Genomic DNA, 15551 nt, shown 5'->3' on the forward strand with positions numbered 1-15551 from the left:
AGCCTCCGTGCCTCGCCAAGCCCCCTGCTGCCGCTTGTCCGAGCCTCCGGCGCCGGCTTGCGCTCGGCCCGGGCGAGTTTGCTCAGCCCCGTCTCGTCCTGCGTGCCTGGGGCTGGCCCGGGGGCGGGGGACTGGCCGAGGGGCCGGTGGGTTCGCCTCCCGGCCGAGCCCCGCACCCGCACCCGCAGCTCCCCGCAGCGGCGGCTCCTCCCCCGCAGCGCCGCGCCGGGCTGCGCCTCTCCGCCTGCCCTGGCAGCGGCCAGATGCGCTTCTCTGGTTACATGTGTGCAACCGCTTAAAAAAACCCCACCAGCACCCGGCCTGGCTTACTCAGCACATTATAAAAGAGGGATTTACAAAATGCGGCTTTCTTCCAGATCGGCCCGTGCGTTGTATTAATGTGACTGAAGGTCTCAGCCGACCTCTTCCTTTCTTGTGCAGCCGAGAGGTTTTGCAGCAGCGGCAGCAGCCACGGCCGGTACAATACTGTAAGTCACTGGGAACGGGGTTGTTTTTCTCTCCGTTTGCAAGGGGTCGAAGTGTCTTCTGCGGGGGCTGTGCGTGCTGCCCTGGCAGCGCCGAGCCTGCTTTGGAACAGCAGCATGAATGAATGATGCAATCGTGCAGGGGGGAAGCATCATCGCTTGTCAGGGCAGGCAAGAGGGGATTGGAGAGTTGGATGTCAGCATTCATCAGGTTCTGCCCCATTTCAAGTGCTTTTTCCACCGTCAGCGTAGGGCTGCAAACTGCATCTCTTGACTTGCATGCAGGTGTGTGTTCCTGCCTTTAAAACCTGAGCCGAAACCAGGGAAGTGTGAAAGGAAACTAAGCGAGGTGAATCTTTCTATTCTCACACTGAAAGCAGCAAAATCTCAGTTACAGGTGGGTGGGATGAACTTTTACAGGGATATAAACAACAGTTACAACTTGCTTAAATAGAATGAATCCGCTTAAATGTATCCCCTTTCATCTAAAGCTTTCAAACCACATTGCTAATGCTGGGGATTAGACAGCAGAGACAAGCCATAGCAGTGTATTGCTCTGGTTTTGCAGAGTAAACCGGGAGCAGCAAGTGGTTTGTTTGAGCTGGTACCATGGAAACGCTCCCGGGAACATTCTCACGAGCAGGACCACTCCTGTAGTTTCCTTGTTCGTTTTTCATTGTGTGTAGGAGATACTGTGGACGTTCCAGTCTCACAGTGTGGTAAGTGCCCTTCTCTGAAGGGCCAGCAAACAGAAAAGGTTTCAGTTGTGTTCCTTTGACATGTGGTCTTACATAATTCCTGTGCTGGCTCCTGTGGCTCCTCCCTTTCTGTTACGAAACACAACTATTGCTTGTGGAAATGCCAGGGTGGTTTTTTTCTTCCAAATGGCCTAATGAAGTACTTCACAGGCTGGAGGCAAGGAAATCTCTTGGGAATTTCACCTTTCCCCTGTGATTCTCTTTTTCTCCATCTTTATCTCGTTTCACCCTCCTTCTCTCCCTCCGTGACTCTTATGTTTTCTTTAGTCTCTTATTTGCCCATCATCTCTTCTTCTTTTCAGCCTTTCCCCCCAATATTTTATTATCAGATCTGCTGAAATGTTTGCTCCTTGGATGTTTTTCCAGCCTGCAAATAACAGGAAAGGAATAGATTCCCTATCTGAAAGTCAGGAGCAGAAAGATCAGAGATTCTCTACCTGTGTTTTTCATGGAATCCCAGAATTGTTTAGGTTGGGAAGGACCTGTAAGATCAAGTCCAGCCATTAAATTAGCACTGACAGAACTCATTATTTCTGGGAGTTTCTTTTTTTTCTTACCATCTCATTAAAACTCTGATGCATTTATGCAATCAGATGCCCTGTGTTTCAGAGTAATTCATCTCTGTCAACTCTAGAGGCCTACACCACTCCAGAACAGAGCTGCTGTCCCCTTCCTACAGCTGTTGGAAATTTGTCCATAGAAAGGTTTTACACAGCTTCAGTTCCAAGTAACACCATGCCAGGATGGCCCAGGGAACATTTTGAAGATAAGGGAAGAAGCAGAACTTCTGCTTGTGTTTTCCTCCACTCCCATTGCCACTCCTCAGCTTTGCTTTATGCTGTTATCTGTGTGTAGGACTGGGGGAAAAAAAAACCTCAGAAGTTACTGAAATTGGCATGTGATCAGGTGGAATGGCATTTGCCAGGCTCTGCAGCTGCTGGTAACCCTGGGAGCTCTGCCAACAAGGGCAGAGGAACCTTATTTCACTCCAAGTCAACCACCTTTAACTCCTAAAATTTGCTTTTTCCCACTATCAGGACTCCCTGCAATAGCTGAAGCTGCCATCATAGGTTCTTCTCTTTGCTACTGTCTGGAGCTTTGCAGTTCATCACAAGTTCTCCAACACATCTGGTGATGCGTTAGCCAAGACCAGGTCTGTGTTTTCCAGGACTCAGTGCCCAGTTATAGCAGAAACTGGAAAGATTTTAGCAGGTCACAGGCCAGGGGAGATCAAGAACTTCTGTTGGTTTGTGCATTTCAAAACACAATTATTCCAGCTTGTCACTTTCAGGCACTATAAACCACAGCTTGAAACTCTTTTGAAAGAGTTATTGCAAGGAACAGGCTTAATGCCAACCTCAGCTCCCCAGGTGGTATCCATAATTCTTCCTCTAACTCATCTGTTTGTCCATCAAAGTGCAAAGCCCACCACAACAGTGGCCTCATCGTTGTCAGGAGCATCCAGAAGAGAAAGGAGTGTGTGTGGATATCAGAGAGAAAGGAAAGTTACTGTGTCCTCCTCCCAGCTCCCAACACGTGTTCCTAACGATAACGTTTTGCTCAGAGAGATTAACCTCACAGGTTCTCTTCAGGTTCTCAGAGAGAAATCACATCACTGTGTGGTATCCCTGCGTGGGCACATTGCATCATGAAGTGGTGAAGTTGCAGTGCAGCCTCACATTAGCATGAGGCAGTCTGGTGGCTTTTGCATAATGAGGAGTCAGCCCTGGAACACCATGATGCAAAAGTCACACCACGGTGATGCAACAAGTTTGTCCAGTAAAGCAATCTTTCAAATTGGCACCAAACCCACAGCTGAATTTTTGATGTACTTTATAATAATTGCCAGTAGGATGGAAAACCAAAACATGAACACCCTGCCATTTAAAAACTGCTCTTGGATGTTTGGGCCTGGGGCTTCTTTGAATACCCACTGTGCAAATATATCCAGCAAATGCCTGTCAAGGCTTGCCCTAAGGTAATGCCTGCCTGCTCAGAGAATCAAAATCTTCCACTGAAAATACAAACACAGCACTGTGGAGCCAATGTCAAGTCAAGGCTAACACAAAGTAAACCTGGAATTCACGTGTCACCTGGCCGCCCACTGCCGAGCCTCAGCTCAGAGCCGGCGCTGGCAGAGGGAAGGGGTTTTGTCTGTGGCTGCTTGAGAGGCTTCTCTGAGGTGCCATGCTGATGGTATATGACTGTATTTCTCACATGCACAGTGCAGTCTTCAAAGAAAAGAACCTAATCAATCCCATGCTGTCTGCAGCAAACAATTGTTTAGAGAGGCCTCTAAGGCCAGACCAGGGTTTTACAGTATGTCTGTGCATGGGAGAGCTCTGATCTGCCAAGGGCAGAGACCTGTCAAACTGTGTCTCAGTCCTTGGCTCTGCCCATCCTGAAGGTGGAATTTGTCAAAGCCCTGTTCTGGAGCATCTCCTCTTTCCTGCAGACCTGCTCACCTTTGCTTTCTGGCACAGTGCAGGGGTTGAATCCAGGCTCTGTGTTGCCTTCCCACACCTAAAGTGAGGGCACAGGAGGTGCTATGGGCAGGGTGATGCCTGCCTGCCCCTTGTCACTCACATCTGTGGTGCAGGTGAGCACTGCAGAAGCTGCTGTGTCACCTTCTTGGCCTTGTGCAAAAGCCATGAACCACTTTAGTCACTATAGTGGTGTGTTTGTACTTAAAATGTCAAGAACCCTCTCAAACAGTGCAGCTTCATGGCTGCCTCTGGAGAGCTTTTCTCTTAATGTGACTTGCTCTCCTTGTTCCTTGCTATTTCACATCTACCTGTTTGTTATCAGAGATTATCTCTTACAGACATGGCTCCGAGCTGTTCACACCAGCTTTGAGGTTTGCTGCTTCATTTATACAGACCTTTCATTGAAGGACTGAAGTAGTCTGTTTTACTCTATACACATAAACAGATAAAAGATGAGGGTGTGTTCTAGACTCCTTTTTTAGCCATTATGGTAATGTTTCACAAAGCCTTTTTTTCCCCCAATAGTCACTATACAGTTGCTAGTTATGGGGATAAACCCAAATATTCCTGCTCCTGCTTTGACCATTAGCTATTTCAAACATTCCTGCTCCTGCTTTGGCCATCAGCTCTTTGGCTGTGATCTCTCCATGGAAGCAGCACTGGTGCTTTCCATGTGTGACCCCTGTCTGGTGGTGGCTTCATCAGCACCCATCAATTCCTGTGCTTTTTCACAGTAAGGTACATAGTGATCATCATCTCCATCTTCACTGGGTGTCTCTTGTATCTGGGGGTGCCAAGCTTGTCCAAAAGAGGAAAAAAAACCACCCCAAAATGGGAACTTGTGTGTGTAAGACCTCTCACCATGCAAATCCTCATATTATGTAGGAGAAAAAGAAATTAGCTTGATGAGAGGCAAATAGAAGATGAAGGTGTGTAACATGCTGTTTGATGATATTTTTCCTTCTAACCCAGAAGAGAGAACCTGCTACCCAGATAATTACACAAGATGTTCTGAGAGATGTCTTAAGAGATTAGAAGAGGTAAAAGAACAAAACTTTCACAAAAACATGGGAAGGGAGCTGGATAGAAGGCTGCTATTTCTCTCTAAGTGTAGAGTAGTAAAGTCCATGCTGGATTTCCTTATAGAAGGATAAAGCACAAGATGAGCAGAGTCACAAACCACTTGATTGACACCTCATGCTTCCAATGTGCAGAAGTGCTCAACACATTTAAGTGGACATATATAAAAGGGAAGAAACCAAACTTTTGCCAGGCATTGTTATGGAAGAAGTTGTGTCACGACGTATCTTCATGAGTTGAGTGAAGTTCTCAAAGCCCAGGACTTTGATGGATTTTATAAAAGACTAATGCCTGTGCTAATAGCCAGGGCTTCTGTGCATTCATAGAGGATGGGAATAATTAATCAGGATATAGAAAAGGACCTAAGCCTTCAAGATTTAGTTATGTTCTTCTCCCCCTCCACTCTGCCCCAGTGAGGCCTCATCTGGAGTCCTGTGTCAGTTCTGGGCTCCCCAGCTCAAGAGGGACAGGGAACTGCTGGAGAGAAGCCAGCACAGGGCTACCAAGATGATCAGGGGAGTGGAGCATCTTCCTTATGAGGAAAGGCTGCAGGACCTGGGGCTGTTTAGTCTGGAGAAGAGAAGACTGAGAAGAGATCTTATTAACATTTATAAAGGGTGTGTGTCAGGAGGTTGGGACATCACTTTTTTCGATAGTAGCCAGCAACAGGACAAGGAGTGATGGGATGAAGCTGGAACACAAAAAGTTCCACTATTTCAGTGTGAGGTGAGGGAGCCCTGGCACAGGCTGCCCAGAGGGGTTGTGGAGGCTCCTTCCTTAGAGGTCTTAAGACCCACCTGGACATGTTCCTATGCGACCTGATCTAGGTGACCCTGCTTCTGCAGGGGAGTTGGACTGGATGATCTCTAAAGGTCCCTTCCAACCCCCACCATTCTGTGATTCTATGTCTACTGCAATCCAGTGGATCCTTAAGGGTTGGGTGACTTTTGCTATGTCCTGGAGCAACGAATTTGATACACTAGACTGGATCTGATGAGAAATCAAGACCCATTTGAGCAGTGAGGGCAAGATGAGACAGATAGCTGCAAGTCCCAGACAGCAGTTGGCAGACTGATCGTTCAGCTACTGCCAAGTATCACAACCTTGAACCCATGTGAACACCAAAGGGCCGAGCCTGCAGAGAGCAAATCAGCAACTGATCAAAGCTCCACGGCCCACCTGTAACGTAAATTGAACATCAGTAGGCAGCAACAGCAGAGAGCAAATCAGCAGCTGAGCCAGACACCCACCACAGCTGGCAGCGCTGATAAAAGCTGGCTACCAGGCTGTGCTCATCCTTCCTCACGAGAACAACGCTGGCTGCAGCAATGGCTCAAGACAGAGTGCAGTACTGTCACTCAGACAAAGACTTTATCTTGTCCCCTCACAGTAAGAAGGCTCCTAGAAGGATGGCATCCCTCTTGGAGATGAAGGAGATGTTCCGCAGCGCCGACGCCGTGTGCTTCGACGTGGACAGCACGGTGATCAGGGAAGAAGGCATCGATGAGCTCGCCAAGTTCTGCGGCATGGGCGATGCCGTGGCGGAGATGTACGTACCGTTGCTCTCGGCTTCACAGGAACGGGGGGAACGAATCAGCCTGGGGAAGGTTGGTGTGTGACAATCAGCTGGCTACAGGGATTAATTAAACTCTGTGACAGTGTAAAAAGGATTTTGGGAATAATGAGTGGAGTTAATGTGCAATGAAGGAAATTCCTTCTTGTGGAGCTGCTCAAGAAAACCAGCCTGACAAATTCTCTAAGGTGGATTCCTTCAGTAGACTGAGATCAGCCCTCGCCACTAACCTTGGTTAAGCACTAGCAAACCACACTATGGGATGGAGGAGAGAGGACCACTCTCCTAGTGCTTCCCTGAGGCGATGTTGTTTCCACTGGAGCTCGTAGCAGAAGTTCTGTTGCTTTCAGAAAGCTGCAGCTCCAGAATATGGCTCCAGTGGCTCAGATGCACTCAGAGGGAAGGAAGCAGTTTTCCTTTGCCTCACTGGTTCTCACCAGAGCTCCCACCCGTGGACATCTGCAGTGGTTGCTACCAACCTTTTCAGTGTGCCAGTCTTCTCCTTTGCCATGGAGATATGATATAATCTAGACCCTGTGGTCCCACACCTTGTTCCTTGTCGTTCTTCTTGAGCTAACTGTTCTTGGGACAAAGCCTCAGCTTTCAAGTGTCACTGATTTGCTTTCTTTGGCTCACCAATTAGGACCCGCCGAGCTATGGGTGGCACTGTGACATTCAAAGCAGCTTTAACGGCACGACTAGGTCTCATACGTCCCTCCTATGAGCAAGTGCAGAAATTAATATCTGACAACCCACCTCAGCTAACACCAGGAATAAGGTAAGAAGCCTTCCAAATGGTCTGACAAAAAAGCCTTCCAAAAGCACAGGGCATACATCAAGAACATTCTGTGACATTAGTGAGGCTGTAGGGCCCCAGAGCTGGTTTAGGTTGTTTTCCTGTTCCATTTCCATGCCATTGGTGTCCAAAACTTGTATCAGGAGTGTGTAGTGGCCTTGGTCTGTGTCATGTGGCTGAGCATCCATGTGAAAAGAACACAGTCTTAGGCATTAACTGGTGTTTTGGCTGGCAAGCTGAAGTTCTAGCCCAAGGGTTAAAAGGGTGTGGAAACTAATCTGTTCAAGCACATCTGCTTTTTGATGGGTGGTGGGAGGAGATTTAATACCCAGAACAAGCTACTGGCTTGGCCATCTCTGCAATTATATATTACCCCTCTCACACCATTCTGCCTGCAGCCACAGCCCTGGGCTCAGCTTAGGGGACAGCTACTGTCCTCAAGTCCCTAAACAGTACTGAAAAATCACTAAGGGGAAACACAGATATTTACATGTATTGATTAACCTGTGGCTTTGGAATTAACCTTAGCTATTTAAACTGAAAAGCTGGGGACTTTTTCCTATTCAAATTTGTTCAAACAATTGAAAAGAGCTTCTTTACTACAAAATCTGGCCATAGCTCCATATCTATTTTCAGTACATACAGTAGTTTGTGTTTGGGTTTTCTCCTTGAAACGAAGCACACACTCAGCTTTTTCTGTAGAAGGCAGAGCTAGATGTGATGACAAGGAGAACATTGTTTTCTTGTTTAGAATCACATGATTTCCTCCCCTTTCTTCCTCCTTTCCTGTGTGGCCTGCTTTCAACCTCCACTCTGCTTTTCAGTGTTTAGCATTTCTGTGGTTACTGCTGCCACTCCTCCCGTTCAGCATTGCTGCTCCCCGACCTTCCTGTCTCTAGAGCCAAACTCCATCAAACTTTCATCTGTCTTTAAGCCTCATTAACATCAACTGGGTCCAAAACCAGGTCCTTTTTTTTTTTGATTGCCTTTCTGTAGGTGGTGCCTTCTTGCACAGATGGCATCAATGGCCCATGTCTGGGGAAGCCAAACGTTTGCACTTTGCACACTTTCCCCCCACCTTTGCATTGTGGCACAGTGGCTTTATCTCCCCCACATCTCCCACTTTCTTTCTACATTATAGGTGTATTTTCTTTCTTACTGGATCTGCTGTCCTTTGTTCAAGGGAACTACTATGAGCAGTATGAAAGTGTGGAGAAAACATTCCCAGGGAGTGCTTGTTTCTGAGCAACTAAATACCTGTTTGTCTCTAGATGGCTTTGTTCATCTCTTTTCAAGCAAGGTGTATGCACAAACTTGCAAGGGAAAGGAGAAGCTCTGGGCAGCAGAGCTGGAATGCAGAACCCATCCTAACTGAGCTGAAGCAACATGAAGTTGTGCAGCTGTGTTTAGGAGAGAGGCATTTTAACTTTCTCGCTGTTGAGAGATGCTGCCAGGCACTCACGCTCGGTGACTGCTCTTCCTTCCCAGGGAGCTGGTGAACAGGCTTCAGCAACGAGGGGTCCAGGTCTTCTTGGTCTCTGGGGGGTTTCAGAGCATCGTGGAGCACGTGGCCTTGCAGCTGAACATCCCCACAGCAAATGTCTTTGCCAACAGGCTGAAGTTTTACTTTAATGGTGAGAATCCCTTAAAGTCTCTTTGCTTTGCCAATTAATGTCACTTCTTTGGTCCAAACTCTTGCATATTGGGCTACAGATACTGTCCATCTACATGACCTTGTTACCAGTCCAGCTAGCTCCAAGTAGGAAAACTGCAAGACCTTACCTAAAGCATGAGTTCAGGTCATTTTCCAGACAGATGAAATGGAGCTGTAGTTACTTTTTAATTGAGAGTTGTGCCAAAGGTAGAACATGGTACAGTTGCTGACAGCAAAGTTTCGTTTTCTCTTGCTCCTTCAAGTTAAAAGATTTCATTACAAGGACCCACTTTCAGAGGCAAACGTTGCTTTCAGTGACTTCAAAGTACGTGTGGAGACTGATGCCCTTTAGCAGAGCTGCTCTGGATTCCAGCTGGTGCAACCAAGCAGAACTGTAGCCAGTGAGGTTGTTTCTTCCTTGGTGTTTCATACACTGTCTGTACATCATACTGGCTGCTGCTTTTGAAATGTTTTCACCAGCATGGCTGGAAACTCCCCATACAGGGTTTCTATTTTTGTCTTTGTATTTCAGCTCTTTGAAAATATCCCCACTGAAGACTTGGGTAAAATCCCAGTTTTCCCACCTTCCAGTGACCTTCTTGGGATGCTGATACAGGGAGGCTTTCAGGACTGCATGTAATTAGCTGTTTCCTGAGTAAAGACCAGAGGCATAAGTCTCTCATCATTTACAACAAAACACACTGACTTGTCCTTGCACTGCCTTCCAGGAGAATATGCAGGATTTGATGAAACACAACCAACAGCTGAATCAGGGGGGAAAGGAAAGGTCATCACTCATCTGAAGGAACAGTTCCACTTTAAGAAAGTAGTTATGATTGGAGATGGAGCTACAGACATGGAGGCCTGTCCTCCTGCTGTAAGTATTAAACAACTGGAACTCTTAGGTCCTTTTGAGCAAATCTTTTGGGGAAACAAAGAAATGGTGAAGGACTTCAGGAAGGTCTTCAGCATTCCCACAGCTGAGAGGGATCGAAAGCCAGCACCATACAATGGTGGATGTGTCACAGCTGGGACAGTCCCAGTCACAGTCTCACCTTCAGGCAGTGGCTGGCTGGGCCTGATGGGACAGTCTGGTGCCTGTCTCAGATCAAGCAAACAGAGCCATATCTGCCTTTCCCCTCTCTCCTCACACTAAGTGCCTGCTCTTGGGCAGAGGCCTCACCCTACCAGACCCTGGTTCTGAACACTGGCTGCTGGTGCTCAGCATGAGGCTCTGACATGGATCTGGTGCACATTTACCTGATATTGGCCTGGCAAGAGGGTTCATCTCTACACAGTGATGATTCCTTGGAAGGTATCAGCCCTGACAGGGTGAAACAGACAACTTTTATAAATGGTTATTTCACAAAGGAGAGATCTTTCATTCCATCTCCCCTTTAGCACCCTTCTCTGCACAGAAGTGCCCCAATATCCCTTCTTTGCCAATGCTGAGGGAATGTACAGGATCAGCCTCTGAGAGCTGACATGAGGTATGACAGCTGGTCCCTCACTGTTGAGCTGACACAAGACCAAAGTAGCTGATTATTTGCTTAATGCTGTCTCCCTAAAGGCAAAAAAAGCAGCAGTGGAAATTTTGAACACTGCACTTTCACTGCAGATGGTTTTCTAAGATGTGGAGACCATTGTTCCTGGTTAATGATTGAAGACATGGTTAATGTTTACTGCTGGTATCTATCGAATGAGGCAAACAGTTAAAATAAACAGTATAGGGATAATTGTGAGATGCACATGGGTGTCCAACCATTAACTTGTTCTTGAGTGGCAAGGCCTTTTGTTGCATGGCACTGACAGCAGATTCTCAGGACAATCTCAGATCTGAGCAGTCTTGAAGTCACGAGGCACCGAGACACAACTTTGCTATAGGAACAGGACCCTGATAACCAAAGGTGCAAAACGAAATGTTAATGAAGTTCTTGTTAATAAATGTGATGAATGAACATTCAAAGTAAAACAGGCAGGGAGGAATACCTGAGTTTAAAAATCCAGCCTTTAAACCACACTGGATTGCTGAGAAACTCCATTCCTTACACATGCCCATTCTTTCTCTTCTGCCAGGATTGCTTCATTGGCTTTGGAGGAAACGTCATCAGAAAGCAAGTCAAGGAGAAAGCTAAATGGTACATTACTCACTTTGATGAACTGCTAAAGGAACTGGAAGAACGATAAATTATACAATAAAATAATATATTTAACAACTATAAACCCATTATACAATGCAATTAAACATATATTTGTTTGCAAAGCTGTGTTCTGTATTTTTTAATGAGCCTGCACGTTGGGTACTTTCATCTCTGACACAACACTTGTGTTGCAAAGGGCACCATTCTATTAAAGCATCTTGTAGTGAGAAAGATCAGATGTTTTAAAATATCTTTCCCAAGGTGGAAGAAGTCAGTTGATTATTCATTCAGAGAATAAGAGTGAAGGTCAAAGGTAGGAAATTATCAATAAGGGAAAAATACCTTAGTGGGTTGTCCCCTGGTGTGGGCTGCATGTCGATTGTTTTGGGATCTTTGAAGCTAATCCCATTCTGCAACATCATCAGAAAGGACACAGGGAAAAGAGGGGTTAACAAAAATCCCAGAGAGCAATGACTGGCAGCTCTCAGGGGTGACATCTAATCCTTTTGGCAAAAAAACCCTCCCAACCCAGTGAGGCAACTGAAGTTACCACAGCATTTAAATACTGGAGAAGCAGAAGGGTTAAAAGAAAATAAACCCAGAACCCAGACTCTGATGCCTTTTTAGAGAGGGGCAGCCGTGTGAGCAGCTGCACTGAGTGTCTGTGTGCAGAGTTTAAAAGACTGCACAAAAGCCAAGACAACAATAGTTGGCAGGAGGCTCACCAGGACTCTTCTGGGAGGACTGAAGACAATCTCTTTTAAATTCTTCCTGAGAAAAATCTCAGCCAGCTCCAAGGGCAACCCATGTACAATCATACTTTTGTTTAGCCCAGACTGCATGAGAAGAACAAGAACCAACTCCTCCTGCCCTCATTGAGTGCTTTCCTCTGCAGTTCTCCAGTTCTGAGGCAGAAGTGTTTCCATTTGCTGCATTTTTTCAACTGAAGTAAAAGGCCACTGAAACCAATAATCTAACACCCAGCTAAGCAGCTACAGCTACGAGCCCTGATCCTACAAACACCATGACAAGCTTCAAGTGCAGTCACTTCACCAAGGCCATGGTCAGAAGGCCATGCTGGGGACTCTGTGCCACAGAGCTATTAACATTCAGAGCAGCATCCTCTGCCAGTCTGGGTGCCCTGGGAACACAGCCTTGTGCCAATGCTTTCACAGAGCATTTTCATCTTTTGAGACTGCTGCTTATGAGGGGTGATGAGGACAATTCCCTGGGAAGTAGAAACATGGGAGGATACTAGGAGAAATAGCAAGGACTGGAAGCTGATAGCATCATCCCCTTTTTCCCCTTTTGCAGGCAATCAGTCATCCCAAAAGTCTGGAAAAATGGCAGCCCCAGATGACAGAACTGCCCATGTCTCATGAACAAGAAGGAAGAGCTGAAATGATGCACTTGCCCCACTGATAAGCCAAGCTGGGAACTTTGAGCTAGTATAGGACAGGATTTTACCCAGTAAAACCCCATGATTAGTTGACATCAGGGAGAAAAAATATGAAAACAGACAAGAATCAGATCAAACATTGACTTTGTTCAAGATGAAACTCAAGCAAAGGCAAGACTGCAGTGTATTTCATGTGGGAAGAAAAGAAGCCAGACCTGCAAAATTAAGGCTCTTCTGCTGCCTTGGTGTTCTGGAGGACAGACTGTGGCCTGCTCAGGAGCCTGCTCAGAGGCCCTCAGGAGGCAGCCCTGAAGGGCAGAGGAGTCCAGGAGGGCTGGACTGTCTCCAAGAAGGAAATCTCAAAGATGCAGGTGCTGGCTGTCCCCATGTGCCAAAGACAAGCTGCTGGGGAAGGAGAGAGGCTGCTGGGAGGCCTGGCTGAAGGACCTGTGGCTGCAACTCAGGGAAAAAGGAGTCTGTGACCTCTGGAAGAAGGGGCAGGAAACAGTTTAGGACTGCAAGGAGGTCATGGGGTTATGCAGGGAGAGAATTAGACTGGCCAAAGTCCAACTAGAACTTAACCTGGTACTGCCATACAAGATAATAAAACTGTTTCTATAAATACATCTGCAACAAAAAGAGGGCAAAGGAGAATATCTGTCCTTTAATGGACACAGGGGGAAGCAGTGACCAAGGATGAGGAAAAGGCCTGCTGAAGGCCACATTTCTGGGTACTCAGCTGTGATCCTGGGAGGGAGGAGTGTGGCACGGGGCTGTTGTGCTCATCATCTCCCTGCCCCTTCTAATGACCCCCTTGCAGCTGGCCCAGACTCCAGCCCTGCAGCCAGAGGAGACTTAGGCTGGTGCCCAGCTTCATGCAGAGGCCCCTGTGCTGTGGGAAGGGGCTCCAGACTCTCTCCCTCCTGCTCCTGGGTGCCCCCAGAGCCCAGAGCAGCGCTGGGGACAGTGGCCATGCCCCATGGCGTGTGGGCTGTGCTGGTGGCAGCTCTGCTGTGCTGTGGCACGTGGGGATGGCTCATGTGTGGGCTATGGGGCCCAATCCAGACAGGGGAGAACAATGAGAAGTATCAAAATGCAGCTCTGAAGAGCACTTGCCTCGCTAAAAGCCGTTAGTGAGGCGGTCATCAGAGCACTACAGGCAGTGCAGCGTCCCAGCAGACAGCTTGAGCGAAACCAGGGCTGGAATTCAGGAGCACCTGCACATCTGGCTGACAGGGAAACAAATGTGGGATAACCCTGTACCCAGAAATAAATGGGATCACCACAGAGAAACGTTTCACCAATGGCAAAAGCTGTTGCTCACACATGAAGGCCGATGGCCCTGGTCCCTGCGCTCAAGGCCAGGCACTGCCTGGCTAATGCCAAATCAGCAGGATGGGGGTTTGTTCTCTGTGTCAGCTCTGGAGTGTTTGCAACTTTAGCCACTTCTGCTTCCACACTTTGCAAGTGGGATTTGCCATTCCATCAATAACCATCCTGTGTGGGTTCCCAAAGCGGGATCCTGTGGTGCTGCCTGTGCCCGCTGGGGTGCAACTGTAAAACAGCATCATGTGCTGGGGGAGGAGGCAAGTACCCAAACTGTTCAGGCACTGCAGCAAGTGGGAAGCATCAGGGAAAGCATGACTGCCTTAAATAATCCTATTTGGCCTACTGGAAAACCAGATGGCACTTGGAGAATGGCTGTAGATTAGAGAGAGTTCAATAAGGTCATCCCCTCCTTTGCAATTATGGTACCAAACAGGGTGACTCTTAGAAAGAAAAGCCAGCCAGAACTGGCAGCCCTGGAAGATGGTAACACATCTTGCTAATGGTTTCTTTTTCTTCAGAAAGCCAAGACCAGTTTGGCTTTACTTGGCCAGAAATGCAATATGCTGTCCAAGTGTTGCCTCAGGGCTACAGGTACAGTCCCTCCACTTGCCACCCAACAGTGGCAGCTGATGGAGCAAGATGGTCAGGTGCTGTCACTGTTTGCCAGTATATTGACCACCTACTGATTACAACACAGCCACAAGGAATGGAAGCAGCTGCTGAAGCACAGAGAGGGTACAGAACCAAGGCTCAGTAACTGACTGAAAGCAAATACAGAGCCCTAGAAGTGCTGAGCAGCTCCGGGGAATCCCGTGGCATGGACAGACTAGAGAAACCCTGAGGCAGAGCAGAGTCCAGGTTTCCCATCGCAGCCCCAGTGAAACAGCTACAGCCGTTCTTGGGCTGCGGCAGCGCTGGAGAAGCTCCGCGCTGCGCCCGGCGGGGCGGACGCGCCCTCTGCAGAGCCTGGCTGGGAACGCGGCTGCGAGGCCACGGGCACAGAGCAGCAACGAGCCTCTGTGCCTGCAAACTGCTGTGCCCCAGCCCATCCCCAGCCCAGGGTACCCGTTCCTCTGGAGGAGAAGCGATATGTTTCCAAGAGACGGACATGTAAATCCACGGACCTGGCTGGCCTCTGCAGCAGCTCACTCACCAGCCTTTAGTACTGAGGGGGGATTAACAACTGCAGCTCTTCTAATGACATCTCCCACTGGTGTGCCACCCCCAGCAGCTGCAGTACACAGCCACACTGTGCCAAGGGCTTTGGGTGTTGTGTTCCTCACTGCTATTTTTCTGTGCAGGTAGCAGCTGTAAGCCAAGGAACTCACAGGACTCTGACACCACTGATGCTGCTCTGGGTGTGAAGGCACATGCAGCTTCAATGTAATGAGTGAACCAGCCATTTCCCAGGAGGGCAGTCACATTGCCAGGACCCAACACATCAAATGAAACAATCTCCTGCTGAGGCTGGGCTGGCTGACTGCTTTCATCCCAACAGGGTGAGTGGGACACCTGATTGAAAGCAGTATTTCTGTTTGTGTCTATCATGTGCCTCTGCAAATCCCTTTGCTCTACACCTCCAGCTTTTCCCAGTGAAGTGGTGTCTTGAGAGAGAGGGTGGAACAGGGGAAAATAAGGGAAGCCTGGCTGAGGCAGAAGCAGACAGGATCCTCACAGGACAGCCCTGGGTTCTGCCCCTGGCTGCCAACTCCTCAATGCTGCCTCCAGCAAAAGTTTGGGTTTTGGTAACAGGTCAGTCTGCACAGCAGTCCTGCAGCTGCCACACGGGGTGCACCTATGGGAAAGCAGGAAAATGATCTTTGCACAGGTGTTAGCAGGGCTCAGAGAGA

The 15551-nt window shown here is 48.1% G+C and overlaps 1 protein-coding gene across 1 annotated transcript; it reads left to right on the forward strand.

Moving 5' to 3' along the window:
- The first annotated feature begins 257 nt into the window (after nt 1-257).
- PSPH (phosphoserine phosphatase) lies at nt 258-11068 on the forward strand. Its single transcript, XM_062012583.1, has 7 exons — nt 258-283; nt 378-488; nt 6200-6358; nt 7026-7160; nt 8667-8812; nt 9561-9709; nt 10909-11068. Exons 3-7 carry the CDS (start codon nt 6219-6221, stop codon nt 11017-11019), a joined length of 681 nt encoding a protein of 226 aa, XP_061868567.1. The 5' UTR covers nt 258-283; nt 378-488; nt 6200-6218; the 3' UTR covers nt 11020-11068.
- The last annotated feature ends 4483 nt before the right edge of the window (nt 11069-15551 follow it).

This window comes from Colius striatus, chromosome 20, assembly GCF_028858725.1.
Source record: "Colius striatus isolate bColStr4 chromosome 20, bColStr4.1.hap1, whole genome shotgun sequence".
NCBI classification, from domain to species: Eukaryota; Metazoa; Chordata; class Aves; order Coliiformes; family Coliidae; genus Colius; species Colius striatus.